Here is a 15,531-nt window from a genome sequence, read left to right on the forward strand (position 1 = left end):
TGTCTTGATCGCTTAAGTCATCCTTAAAAATGTGTTTGATTTTGTCTTCTTGCTGTTAAGGATTGAAGAATGTGTATATCGTGGTTAATACATTGATGTTTCATATCGCGAATAACATTTATATTGAACGTCTTGTCGTACAATTTAATTACCAATATGTTTTACTATTTCATGTATTTCATTTTACTATGTTAATGTATCGAAATAAAGATTACTTCTGTTGCATTTTAAGCCCAGCCATCCATGTCTACAGCCTTCTTTGCAATAACCAGTCTCATGATCACAAGTCCCATTTTCTGAACAGCGGCCACATTTCTGAGCACAGTCTATACCGAAACGCCCTGCTTCACATTCTGGAATCAAACGTGTCTTTTTAAATAACTAGTGAGTGTTTTGGGGTAAAACGCGAAATTAATTTAAATGTCAATCTAGATATTTATATTTTTGTAGTTTATTGAAACAACACATGCTTTACAAATAAACAAAACTGTTCTATTTTGTGTATTCCAAGAAAAATGCTGTTCATTAATAAAGACGCTCCTTCTGAGGCAAAAAAAAACAATAACTGCCCCTTTTAAAAAGCCATTGGGGACATTTTATGCATATGCAATTCAGTAATAATTCAGTTTATTAGTCACCACTTTAAACAAAATGCAGTGTCGTCCAGCTGCAGTTAAACATTTTTAAATCTTCAGATTGATATTGAAAGTTTAGCTTTAATATAACTATATCTTTGTAAAGAAAACAGACGGGTACATTACCCTTTTTGTTATAAAAAAAAACTTGTTTCATATAATAAATTGAGTCCTTTATCTGGCATAGGACGTTCAACCACAGTCTCCACGGTACTATTTTCTAAAGAGCAAATCATTTTAGTCTTCTGTCCGTGGCATTAACTGACAGTATATATCAACCTGTTGCTTAAAATAGTTTGTCCTATATTTTAACTTGCGGATAATGTTTTACTGGAATTTTATAATTATTTCAACATTTTTCATTTCGTTAACATTTTCAGTTCCTCACCTAAATCACACCGTTCTCCCGTCCAACCAGATTTACAACCCGAACTACATTTCCCAGTCATCAAATTACACTTTATGTCTCCTCGGCAGTGACCACATCGACCCATACAATCTAAACCATAGGTGAACGCGGCACATGCTACAAGATCAAGAAATATATTATAATTACTTTATCTGACCTATGATATAAACACTGGTATATTTTTCACTACGTCATTATTTCATATGTCATAGTGAATCATGTTATTTAGATATTATGTCAATCTACTTTTACCATGTAAGTGTAATATTACTACTAGCATGCTAGTGTGTTTTGACCATGTATATTATTCTTCTAGTATGCCGTGTATTTTGTCAATGTTCTCTTTAGTGCTAGTAGTTAGTGTGAATTTATGCTCTTTTCGTTAATGAGTTTAGTGTTTAATGTTCCATAACCAATAGTAAGTTAATATATTTGACAGATGAATTGCGTTTGTTAATGCTTTTTTATAAGTACTACTGATAGTTATTGTATTTTAAAAATCACTGCTACTAGTATTTTGCTTTTGTAGAGGGCATTATCATGATAAAGTGACCTTTAAAGGGATAATGATATTGCCTGAAACGTTGATAATGAGCCACAGACAGAAACCCTCCCCTAGGACGGTGAGTTGATCAAAAATGCCATAAACATACGTAAGCAATTTTTGTCTTTATTTCATTGAAGAATATGAAGAAGTAATGCACATTAAAAGGGACGGAATATCGGCCACGTCCTAAATATGTAGATCTTTTGAACGGAAGTGAGGTAATTCAGAAATGATGTATGCAGTTAGGAAGTGCATGTTTGAACTTTTAACGCAGACGCACAGAAAGTGTTAAACAAAAATATCGCATATTTCGAGGCATCAGCGATGTAACAAAATAAAACTAGCGCTGCATTATCAACAAAGTAAATTGTTGTAACAAGTAGCTCGTCCCTCAAATCATATTAATGCCACATGACCATGTTTTATCCACTTAAGTTAAAGTGTTTTGACGATGTTCCCGATTTTTCCGTCTCAAGCCTTGATGCTTTTACTAATTTAGATTTGACCGATATATTAATACCAGTAGATTGGTTACATTTTCGATAGTATAAATGTGTTGCTGAGACTTATCAATCCAATCAGTGTTCAAAATGTTATGTCATTTAGTGGCTGTGTTATGTAAAGTAGAGACCACCCGGAGAATTTATCAAGTACTTCTGTAGTTCGTGATTACCAAACCTACTGAAAGTTAACTTATTAACCTCTGTATTTAGAATCCTCTCGAGAATTTTAAAAACTTAAGATCAAGATTTTTCATAGTTTTGTCTAATGAAATAAATACTTTATGTCATAAACAATTAATTTCTTTTATTTCTAACGTCTTGGGATGTTCCCATGTTGTCAAAAATATCGCAACCTAAATGATAGCGAGTAGTTATTTATAAACGTTATCTGCCTTGCGGGGAATATAAGTGGCAATTCGGATTATAAGATTGGTTTATGTGGCAACCTATGTTGCACAATAAACTGCATTCCATTACTGTAAAGAATCAAGTTCTTTTACCTGCCCTGCAGCAAGGTGTTTTTTGAAATATAAGTAGAAAGTTATCCATTATAAAATTGTTAAGTTTATAATTTGTCAGAATGTCAAAAATGTTAAAAGTTATAGTTCTAAAAGTAACTTTTGATATCAATCTTTAACCACAGTAGCTGATAAAACCATTTGGATGTGTACTAATTAAATATTTAGTTTCCTGTACCTACCATACCTTTGTTCAGATATATTAAACATAACAATAATTCAGTACAAAGGAATCTCTTTGATCATGTTTTCTCAGATAAAAAGGTGAAAATCATCTGATTTGTTGAGATATTAAAACAATTATACGGCCTATTATTTCGTTCGATAGATCATGTTATGCTGTTGTACGTGCATCTGGCTTATTTCTCACGATTATATAATCTACTGGTATCAACAGGTACATACATTCATTACAATGTTGTCCTCTCCAACCAGCAACACACCCATTCTGACAAACACCAGTTCTTTTATCACACGGTTCATCGTTACGGCAATGACCACAACTTCTACCACAGTTAGGTCCATAATTAAATTCTTCACACTCTGGAACAGAACAATAATGGCCAATACTATAATGCTCAATGTTTGGTTGTTTAATAACATCAAACGGATTGTAAACACATGTTGACAGGTTATCTATTTCCAGGGTCGTTCCCAACAACCTATGGTTGTTTGTATTGATGATGATAATATGATAAAAAAAGTACTGAAATATCAGTAATATAGATATTGCAAAGTAACCTGTCAGTGACAGCAATAGAACAATATACATGTACATAGAAAGTTCAAGATTCAAAATTATAATAAATTACGGATGTTTGTATTTGATAATTCAGTTTCTAGTCACATCAGATATATATTTTATACTATGAAACAATCTATCATGTTTCAGCCTTGGAGCTATTCACTAATTCAAAACTTATAGCCTTTTCACTACCCCACTAAAATAAAATTATAAAATAATGATAGATCTAGGTTCTACAATATACTGAAATTGTGTACTTTCTTTCTTTACATTTTTTAAAATTATTTTTCAAGCGTATGTTGAGACAAAATAAAGTAATTTACAAATCACACAAGTTTTGTAGGAAATCAATCAAAAAGACACATTGTTACTGTTTTATACATTTGTACTTTTTTCGGGTCTACTAACGTTTTTTTTTACTTTGATTTTGGCCCCGTGCAGGTCCGGGTGTCAAAAGAATAGGCCTGCGGCAGCGCTAAGCTTGTCGTAAAAGGCGACTAAATAGTGCTCAGAAACCTAGCCGGGGGCTAGGCGCTCTGCCCACAGAGCAACTGGGATGTGTGCCCCAGGTGGTGGAATGGGGTACCCCTGGCATGTTACATGCTGGGGTTGTCAGGCTATAATACGGAAAACCTGACCGCAAACCATAGTGGTGCACCGTGTTGGGAAATATGCCACGTTCCTCGCACGTTAAAGAACTCTGCTGTGGTATTCGATAAGAGTAGGAACCTTTGCGCTCCGCCACAGGAGGCTAAATTGCCCTACCTCACCCATCCCTCCCTTTTTCTAGTGGCAATCAAAATTTGTCGACCCTACTGTCCTTGTGTCCCATCCCGTTTTTCATTTCATCATCAATTCATGTTCATTTTATCATCCGTTTCATGTTCATCGTCTGAATATAGCTGAAATATTGCTGCTCGGACGTTAAACCCCAACAATCAATCAATCAATCAATACTTTGATTTTGTGAGTGAGTTTTTTTGTTTCCTGCTGTTATTTCTATACATTATTGTATGTTCCGGTAGTTTATTGCGACAGATACTTACCTTGATCACAACTGATTCCTTTCCATCCAGCTTTGCAGCCTCCGTAACAGGTTCCGCCAGCACTACATCTCATTATACAGTTCTTAGAACATATTTTATGACAATCGTCTTCTGGCACACATACTGAAAACATATGATAGTCTAATGTAGGTGTTGTCTTTCAATATTATTAGGTTTGGCACATTTGTAGAAAGTTTTGAAAACAGTTTTTTTTTTACCCCAAGCAATCATGATGAGTTTATAGGGACACCTCTTTCGCTGTACTTGTGTATAATGATGTTTTAGGCCAGCTTCAGCCTGCCCTGTGCCGTGAGGGTTTCCCCGTTGGTCATTGAAGATCAATAGGTGGCCTTGGTCTGAAATTGTCATCCCAGTAGGGTTCTTATCTCTTTGATATATCCACCATACATATTTTCGTTATGTGATGTGAGCTATGATAGAATATACATATTAGTGGCGGATCACGGATTTCAGGTTAAGGGGAGTAAATATAACTAAAAGCCGAGCGAATCGAGTCAAGAAAATTTTAGGGGTAGAATTTGTAAAAAACTAAGATTTAAAAAACATATTTTCCCAATTCCCAATTGTACATCTGGTAAGCCCGTTCTAGATCCGTGCCTGCATAATTTAAAAGCTGCATTATATGTTTACATGGAAGGGATTTGAAAGTGATATAGAGGAGATTCTTTTGATGAGGACATCTAAAAGAGTTACATTTTAATTACATTGACCATCTGTTTACTTATGTTTCGTTTTGCTGTTTTTTTTTTTTTTTTTTTTTTTGTTGTTTTTTATTTTTATTTTTATTTTTGTTGTTGTTGTTGTTTTTTGTATTTGTTTTTTGTTTTTGTTACTTTGTTTTGTTTTGTATTTTAACAGGATGTTTATATTCCGTTGCTGAGCATGTACAACTATTAAATGTGTTTATTTTATCTGTTTAATTTTCTAAAATGGATTATTTTGTTTTTTTGGTACTTTTTTATTGAAGGCCAATTTGTCCCAAATCATCGTTCATTAAAATACACCCTTAATTATTTAAATAGAGCAGTTACAGTGGCGTTAAGTATAAAAGTAGTTCAACTCTTGGCATTGTCTTCATGGATAGGAAAACCCTACTTGACAAATCTACAAAACATATATACCATTACCTAGTACAACAGATCCCATTTTCCTGTCCAAACTCAACTTAGCATCATGTTACAAGGTTAACATTTTCTGTTCTAAAGCACTGTTCTTTGGCATACGTGAGAAATGGTTGAGTTTCACACTCAAGTGTGGTTATAGGAATGGTATTTCGGAGGTTATTAGTTTTAATTTGAATAAGATTTCATTTTAATAACTTGTGTCGTATCAATACTCTGAAAGCAAATTAGCTATGACATCTGAAGCTTATCTCTTAATATTTATAAGTAAGATTATATCATCTTGTTGATTTGGGGATCTTTTTGATATTTTCTGCTAAATGTGCTCTTTTTTTTTTTGAGTTTGTAATATATTGGTTTCAATCTTATTTTACTTGTGATAATTCCGCTTTTATTTCTTTTTATTGGTCTAACATTGACGGTTTGAAATCTCTTTTGTGATTTTGTCAGGCGCTATCTTATGGAGAATTTTAATAGGTCAATCATCTTATATGACAAGTAATAAAATACTTCAAAACATATATTCTAACCAAAATACGATAAATCAACACGATTACACGGTGCAGAGCTAAACAGAAATAGGTTGACGAATTCTATTTCTGTCGTTATATCAGCATAGAGGCGCACGATTATTGTATAAAATGTATTCAGAAAAAGACAAGATGTTTTTTGTATCCAAATCTTTGCACTTTATTGAAGAAAAGACCTGTTGTTGTCTCACTTTAACATAAATTGACAGAGACATCAATTAATAACTCTATTGATAAGAATAAGTGCATATTCTATGTTAAGTTTCAAAACACATTAAAACGTTTTGTTCACAATATTGCTTTTATATGAAAGGCTAGTGTCATCAATAAACCATGTTTTTATTATTAGTAATTAATTAACAAAACAAATTAACATTAACACACTTGAAAGACAAACCATTAGCTAAAAAACCTTTAAAACACTATACCACATTGTAAATACAATTATCCACAAATAGTTGTGTACAGAGTTTTATCTTCAATGACAGTCGATTTAAGTTAATTATTGTAGTGCAATCATGTCCTAATCGATAATTTATGGAAGTCGCTACTTGATTTAAGGGTTTTCGATCAAATCTCTTCAGACATAGTATTTTTAGAAACGGAAATACTATCGGCGATCATTTGAAATGAACATGTTAAAGCTATCAGTAAGATCATGTTCTCTAAACTCCTTCTTTCGTGGGAGGGATAAAAATGTAATCGCGTCTGGGAAAAACTAACAAAGTAGTCTTCCACCAATTTGGCTAATTGAGAGTACTTTTGTAATGGAAAAAGCCTTCATGAACTCATTTTATAACATGAAATATAGTATCTATTGTTGTTGTTGTTGAAGTTTTTTACAATTCTAATTAGGCTTCGAATACTAGTTTAAACATAATAAATCTTTTTGAGTTGGGTTCTTAATAATCACAGGTTTTTGTGGGGATTTTTTTTTTTGTAAACAGATATAACATTTTCATTCCTCAATAGGTCATGTCTAAATGTTTCAAACTTAAAATTATATCCGTTGCAGTTGAATAATACATCATTTAACTTTTTCATGAAATAAACATTGTTGAAGAGCTTGTTTTGGTGTGTTACTCATTTACTCTCAATAAATTGTGTGATATCACGTTTCTCTATCATCACCATCTTAAATGGAAGAGTTGTCTCTTTGTTCAAAGTTTCTGATTTTAACATCAGGTTCATATAGTAATGGTATTATCTGTTATCACAACACATTTGTTATGGATAACCAAGCTTCATGGCCTTAATACAAAGAATTATTTAGTAAACTTTCTCTATACAATCGTCTTAATTGTAAATCGCTGTTTATTCTAGAATTATTATGACGTCATGGTTATGTTCACTAGTTTGATTTATTGTTGTTCAGTTGTTTTGTACACGTGAAATAAAAAAAATATAACAAACGCCAACTTAAGTGTAGTTGCAGATATTTCAGAGATAATTTGATTAAAATTAAAAACATATATGTATTCCAAACAGGCGCGTAAATTGGCAAAATTAAGTGCAGGCCAAAGCTTTTTTGACTAACGGCAGCTACGCGCCTGCCAAATCTGCTCAAAGATCAGCGCACTTTTCGCATTTCAAAGTTACTATTTTCATAATGCATTATTTACCAAACATCACATGACCTTATTGTAGATCAATATCAGCCAAACTGAACCTTTTCTATCCCGGTTAATTTTTTGCTGGTGGTATTTATCACAACATGAAATTTATGTTTTAATTTTATCCATCCCTCTTGTTGAAACATGGAACCTTTTTAAACGGTTATGTTGATATTTTAATTTGATGTATGGAAACTAAAGTTACAAATAGTTACTTTACTTTGATCCTGGAAGTTACAAATAATTATATTATTTTTGTGTGGTAATTGTGCGTAAAGTGTAAGTCTTTGTAGGAAACAGGCAGTAGAAGAAACATTGTATGAAAAATACCATTTAGACAATGTAATTTGACTATTTCTATCCGAAATAAAGGCGATGTTATCTATATAATATTGGTAAGAGAGTAATCAAGGGAACAAAGGTTATAGCGGTAATCAAACGAATGTAATCCAGGAACAAAGACCAGACATGGGAAAACAGACATACACAACAAAGAACATAAAGTAACTAAAATCATAAATACAAAGTAACAAAAGCAAATGAGCAACTCGGACTCCACTAAAAACTGGGAGCATGGACCAGGTGCATCGGTAGGGTAAGCGTCCTCTGTTTTTCTAGAAACCCCCGCCGAGTTGCTCATAAAAAGTCAAGTCCAGGGTAGACAAACGAGAAAAGGAAAACTATGACCTGCTGAATGAATCAGTTTTCATGGTGCAGATGGATACACCATAATGATCCACGAGTTCATGATGACGACCATAAAACTGCTTTAGTGACGACTTCAATCTTGTAGCAACATAAATTTGTTTCAGAAGCCTATTTGTTAGAGTTCTAGTGCGATACAAAAAGTCTGCATAGTTTCGGCAAGCTCTGGCATAACGTATGAGTTGTGATATGAACACTCCATACGCAGGTGCTGAAGGGATGTTGCCACAGATGAAAGGAAAGTCGACAATTTGAATGAAAAGTCATCACGTTTGTCGTAAAGTTTGGTCAATAGTTTTCCTTTACCATCGATTTCTAAGTGTAGGTCACTAAGTGTGAGGCTGATTTCGCAGTGTCGGTAGTATCCCTAATCTCAAGTTTTTTGAGATAGATGCGATGTATCAAATCCCCGAAATTAGGATTGTTTAAAGATAATACGTTATCTATATAGCGGAAACTGAGATTAAAGGATCTAGCCAAACGACATTCTTTCTTTCGGATCAAATCAGCTATAAAGTCAGCCTCATAAGAGTGAAGGAAAAGGTCAGCAAGTAAAGGAGCACAATTTGTTCCCATTGAACTCTAGTGGTTAAATATGTAAAATCGTAGCCAAAAAACAAAATATTGTAGAAATTACCATTCTTGCAGTTGATTAAATACTTTATGGATGAAGTTAAACAGGTTTTTGGAGAGATATATTACATATTGTCGACTCGGAATTACGTATAAATTGAAATTCTAATTAATATTCTATTTATGTAATATTTTTTATGTAATTCTATTTATGTAATACTTTTATCACGTCAACACTAGAAGAACACGATGTCAAGGGAGATGTTTACGTGTATTTTGCATTCATGAAATATGCATTTGTCTTGCCTGTGCATTGGATTAAATTCAAAATCACCTGTACTAATATACCACTAAAGCCATGTTTTGAAATAATTCGGGTGAAAAGGAGAAATAAATCGAGGAGTATACTAGCTTTTCAGTAAAAGTAATGAACAATTCATAAAAGTAATGAAAATCTTGACAATTTTATGTGTATATGAACAATAAGTGGAATAACACTTGGGCTCAGATTGCATTATTCAAAACACTGGCCACGAGTTATACATGCTAAAACTAGGTGTTCCTATTTTGAATTTTCTAATGACAGGCCATTATTATTCATTGTTATCTTCGAAAAGTTTTTTTTTTTGTTTTTGTTTGTTTTTGTTTTTGTTTTTTTTTTTGTTAGTTTTATTTCATACATATGATAAAGCACATATGCTTGAATGAACATTGAGATTTATTGCTCCACTGCACCCGCCTGGTTTATGGTTAAACAAGAGGATTCCCGAAGAAAGTTAGCACCAACAATCACGCACTAGTTCATCAACGATAAATAATGCCTGTATCCCTCTCTGACACTAACTTAAGAATGAAGTACATTTTGTATACGAAATTTGTATTGGAACATCATGGGTGCGGGAACAATTGTAGTGCAACCTTATTTCCCATTGGAAATAAGGTTATACTACACATTTACATTCAGGCGCACTGTTTCATTCACATTGAATTGGTTAGGTATATTGTTTCTAGAAAAAAAACTAAGGACGCTTACCTTAATGATGCACCTGGTCCATGCTTCCATTGTTTTAGTGTAGTCCGAGTTGCTCATTCACTTTTGTTATGCTTTGTATTATTATAGTTAATTTATGTTCTTTGTTGAGTTTGTCTGTTTTCCATGTTTTGTCTTTGTCCCTGGATTACATTCTTTGGATTTCCGCTAGAATCTTGGTTCCCTTGATTACTCTTTTAATGTAGTCAAGTCTTTATACATAGACTGATGTGATGGAAAACATCATAAAGATACCCAAAATGTTTTACCCCGCTGTCGTTTTGGGTACTCCCCTCACATGACTGAAGTTCTGTAGTAACGAACTCTTCACAGTCTATTGCAATTAGAAATTTAAATCGCAGAAAAAGGTAACGAAAAAGGGTAGTATTACTTCCCCCATTTTCACACTTTCTATCCTGGTGTTGTTCTTAATTCTTTAAATTTTATATAACATAGTACTTGACAGGTGGTTTAGAAAAATCTATATCTGTTCAAAACCCATTAATAGTTTTGACATGTATGACTATAGCTACTTTTTTTATGAAATATTCACCAATGCATTTATAAATGTCTTGAACATTCACAAATTAAAAACAATACAGGCCCGTAGCCAGAACTGTTTTGTGGGGGGATTGGAAGGAGTATCGGACTTTGATAGGGCTTAACCGATTTAAAGCTCTGTTTAAACAGTTTTTAATATTTTTAGCTTCTAAGAGGGTGTCGTTATAACCCCGACCCCCCTTTCCAACTTTCTTACGAGTATGCAATATGCACTTTATTTAGTTAAAAGTACTTGATTTTTTTTTTATTTTTAAAGTAAGTCTTACAATAGCTTATTTCAAAAAAATGAGATACAGATTTAACCTCATATAGTACTGCCTAAAATATGTTCGCACAAGACGCTTTGATCGAGAATCCAAACGTCACGCTCCAACACAGTTGAAACAAATCACCGAGATTTGCCATTTCAATGGAACTGCAATTGATTGAATTATATTCATTTGTCGCGCATGCAATATATACCTTACTTTGATGTATGACTACTACGAAAAAACATGTGAAACTACGATAAAATCTATACCGTGTTCTCGGGGTGAGTTTTAAGCATCAAGTATGAACAAATAATTATTTTTATATCACGCGGAAATGTTGATATTTATGACTTACATAAGATGTATTTGATATTAATGAATACTATACTATTTTATTTCTTCTGTTCTTGTATAACAACTATTGAGTTCAAACTGTTATTAATTGTAAGAAATAACTGTTATTTTGTAAGACATTCTGTGAACAAGCTCACAAAAAAAACAAAAAAAAAAAAAAACAAAAAAAAAAAAACAAGCAAACGAACAAACAGAAAATAAACGCTTCACTTGGTCATTGTAACCATTTAAATTATGTTTACTTGCAACAGTAACTTTCCAACAGTCACTTTTTGTATAAACGATGTCTTACCTTCCTATAAAATTTTATCGAAATTCAGTTAACTGATTAGGAATATTTGCGATTACTATAGGTTTACATGCAAAAACCTTTGACTTGGATTGTTCCCCTAGCAAGCAAGCATTGCAAAATATTTTTTCGTCCATGCACACCTAAATATGATGCCAAAACCTACTGAGCGATCGGGAAGGGTTGCGCTTATGGGATATATTTAAACCGTTTCTTCGATTTGAATTATAATTGAAATACAAAACAAGAAATATTTTTGTAACCAGAGGTAAAAAGACATATGAAACGATAGAATTAAATGTATGATACCATGTTTAATTTCTTTTTTATGTGTATCTATGAGTGTGATTTTTGGAATCCAAGAATCATTTCTGTTGCATATTCTGTAAGCTTGTCTCTTGATTAGTTTAGTCATGCAGCATTTAGGATATATAATTTAAAAGCAATATATTAACAATATGAGAAACAATTGTCATTTGCATAGTTCTGCAGTGTTTAAATGAATATTTATTTAATGTTATTATCATTGTAACTTCAACATTAACATTTGTTTGCATAGAAAATCATAAAGGGGAATTATACAGCGCACAATAATCTTATGTAATGTATTAAATAATACCAGAGAACAATATAGGATCAAATTTAATGTCTACCTATGATTCAACCACATTCTCACGCGTGAAACAAAGTATGATGAATTACTGCAGAGCAATTGGTGAGATGCAACTTTAAAAAGTTAGCAAGACTTAGTATATTTCTGAGGGTTTTATAATATAAAAATATATATGACCAATTTTACACATTTATGAACTTTTGAAAGAGCGATGCTTACATCAAACGATACTTGACGAACCCTATTATGACAGCTCCTCAAAAATAATGAAAAGAAAATAATACCGATTCAAGTCTTCAATTTTCAATAAAAGGCTGTATATGCCTAACCATATTTTATATTTCCAATTACTTACAAAGTGTTTTTAATAACTGAACTATTGAAAGACTATATAGCAGAAACACTATTGAAAAATAACAAAACATAGACCTCAGATTCAAATTGGAGAAAACTGTAACATTTTTATTCGTCTGTGAAATATGAGCAATCAGAAATTGGGGGAAAATCGTTGAAAAATTACTAACTTCATTGATTAATTACATCTTCAAAGCTGTTGTAAGAAATCTAATAACTTATAACGATGTATATACGCCTGTATTTCATTTTGAATGGAACAATTTATACACGGAATTTCTTTATTCATATGTAAAATAAGAAAGCGCCAACTGCTTGTTCCAAGATTTTCTAGTTCCTTTTTTGTTATTTTCGTACCTGCTAATGCTTATAAGTTGTAGGGGCCATTAAGTTCGTTTATCATTAAGTGCGAAATGTACTCTTTGTTGAAAGACAGAGGGTTTTCCTTTCTATATTCATTTGAAAGAGTAATCAAGGGAACCAAGGTTATAGCGCTAATCAAAAGAAACATCCGCCGAGTTGCTCATAAAAAGTCAAGTCCAGGGTAGACAAACGAGGAAAGGAAAACTATGACCCGTTGAATAAATCAGTTTTCATGGTGCAGATGGATACACCATAACGATCCACGATATCATGACGACGACCATAAAACTGCTGTAGTGATGATTTCAATCTTGTAGCAACATAAATTTGTTCCAGAAGCCTATTTTTTAGAGTTCTAGCGTGATACATAAAGTATGAGTTGTGATATGAACACTCCATACGCAGGCGCTGAAGGGATGTTGCCACAGATGAAAGGAAAGTTGACAATTTTGAATGAAAAGTTTTCACGTTTGTCGTAAAGTTTGGTCAATAGTTTTTCTTTACCATCGATTTCTAAGTGTAGGTCAAGATACGAGGCTAACTTCACATTGTGTGTAGTATCCTTTATCTCAAGTTCTTTTTGGTAGATGCGATGTATCAAATCCCCGAAATTAGGATTGTTTAAAGATAATATGTCATCTATATACCGGAAACTGAGATTAAAGGATCTAGAAATTTATGATTTGAACATACGATTTCTTGGATGGTTGTCACAAGAGAAACTTGACGCTTTTTGTATTCTACACATGTATTTATTGTCCACATTTTCAAATACACATTCATCATTAAAAATATGCTGGTTATATTTGTTTCACGTATGAAATGCCATTCAAAATGTTATAAATCATCTATATCTTATTTTAACATTTCATGCAAATTATTCTAAGAAATCCATATACTTACCAGATTCAACCATCAAAAACAGAGATACTAATGGTGATATCCAAAACACGAAATATTTCATTATTGATAAATTTCTTTTTTAACAGATGTCACTAATTATTCTAAAATATATATTTTCCTAAACGTTTACTCAAATGAATGAACAGTTGTCATTAAATCAGCAGAAAGAAATATGTACAGTGTTTCCTTCCGTTGAGATAGATTTAATTGGATAAAGGCTGACTGCGTCACGTTGTTACTGCTTCTCTTTGATTAAAACATGTGTACAATTTTATCCTTTGTGTCCACATATAGTTATTATGTTACTTATGTCTCTGTTACGTCATAAATTGAAACAAAACAGTTACATAATATCTTTTTAATTAAGTTAATTTGTCATTTTTAAAATTCGTTCGTTTTACGGGGTCATTATAAGCGTTTTACTCCCCATTACCTTCTATGCCTATCATTTACGTTCACTGTTTTTCTTTTAGAAAATATAATTTTGGTACATATTTAAACATTAAAAAAGAACAGTAAATATGATTAAGAAAATGAAAATAACTAAAGGTATTTTGTTTTATTGGATACGCTCATAGACTTAAATAAAACAAAATGTCGATTTCCGCAAATTAATACCAAATAATGTTTTGAAAATTTTCAAAATACATATTATGTCAATTATCATGCTTAATAAGTATCGTAAATTGTGTAATTTATATCCCCGTTAACATGAGGTGGGAATTAACTTGTCCTTCCGTCCATATACTTTGTAAGCGTAAGTCTTCCTAACCCTTTCAGGTGATATGTTTTTTTTTTATTTTGATTAACCTCGCGGATCTCGCACAACCGTCCCTTATGGTGATTATGTTAGTAGCTGCTTTAAGTAGTTTATCAACAAATGTACGATTCGATTTCATATGTTAATTTTGGCTTATTTTGCAATTGCCAGTACCCTTAAATCGATGTATCTTTACAGCAAGGCTATGCATCATACGCCAAAAAAAACTATTGACAAATGCTTGTAAAGGGGGCATGTATTTAATTTAGTATTTGGAGTGTTTTTGGTTTTAGTATAATGTTTATCAATTTTGAGCCGGGCTGGCATACAGGATAAGATAATTCAGAGGGTATAAGGCCCAAGTTAGAAATTCATTCCAGCTCCTTTTGACCAAAATGACATGGCGTAGTATTGAGCTCACTGCGGTTCTGGTAATTATACACAGTTAATTATTTTTAAAATACTTTAAAAATACCAATCATACATATATATATATTGCAAATTTCGATATGATGTACACGATTTTCAAGGAGTAACCTCTCACCAGCAGCATTAAAATCATATGTAGGAAGATCTACAATGCAGTATCTTTAAAAAAAAAAAGATAGCCGACGCACTAAAGTTTTGTTCTTATTACTAAATAATTTTCTACATTTTATTCAAGAAAATAACACATGGCACGCAATTTCGATACAGTTTTTTCGAACGCCATTAATTTATCAGTATTTGGCCAATCGGGAAACATAATTGCGATCAGGTGACTTGTGTTTCCATAGAAGAGCGTCTTTAAGGTCAAAGGTTAAAAAACTATACCGACTGCGTCGGAAAAAGAAATGTATACAAAAAGAAATACTCAAAACCAAAATTATCGAAATAGAAAGCCAAATTTATCACTGAGATATTCTACCATGTGCTATACAAGAACGAAGCCTCAGTATTTTAATGTATTTTGAAGTTTTGTAAAACTGCAAATTAACCTCCGTTTTACTGATAGTTTATCGCTGTGTTTAATATATAATTACACTCAAGAACAAAGATATCAGGGAGTTATATACACATAAGAACCTGGTAGAGAATAATTACTCTG

At 32.4% G+C, this 15,531-nt stretch overlaps 1 protein-coding gene across 1 annotated transcript in view; it reads right to left on the bottom strand.

The window, feature by feature from the left end:
* The window catches only part of LOC148630093 (uncharacterized), a 22,083-nt gene extending 8,167 nt beyond the window's left edge, over positions 1 to 13,916 (bottom strand). The window contains exons 1-5 of the mRNA XM_088560896.1: positions 13,685 to 13,916; positions 4,404 to 4,526; positions 3,018 to 3,155; positions 1,024 to 1,161; positions 216 to 353 (exon numbers count right to left, since the gene is read on the bottom strand). Of these exons, the coding sequence (XP_088417022.1) occupies positions 216 to 353; positions 1,024 to 1,161; positions 3,018 to 3,155; positions 4,404 to 4,526; positions 13,685 to 13,745 (598 nt within the window). The 5' untranslated portion in view covers positions 13,746 to 13,916. The remainder of the gene's footprint in view (positions 1 to 215; positions 354 to 1,023; positions 1,162 to 3,017; positions 3,156 to 4,403; positions 4,527 to 13,684) is intronic.
* Positions 13,917 to 15,531: the final 1,615 nt, after the last annotated feature.

Source organism: Perna viridis, chromosome 1, assembly GCF_037379345.1.
Source record: "Perna viridis isolate PV_CMFRI_1.1 ecotype Kerala chromosome 1, ASM3737934v1, whole genome shotgun sequence".
NCBI classification, from domain to species: domain Eukaryota; kingdom Metazoa; phylum Mollusca; class Bivalvia; order Mytilida; family Mytilidae; genus Perna; species Perna viridis.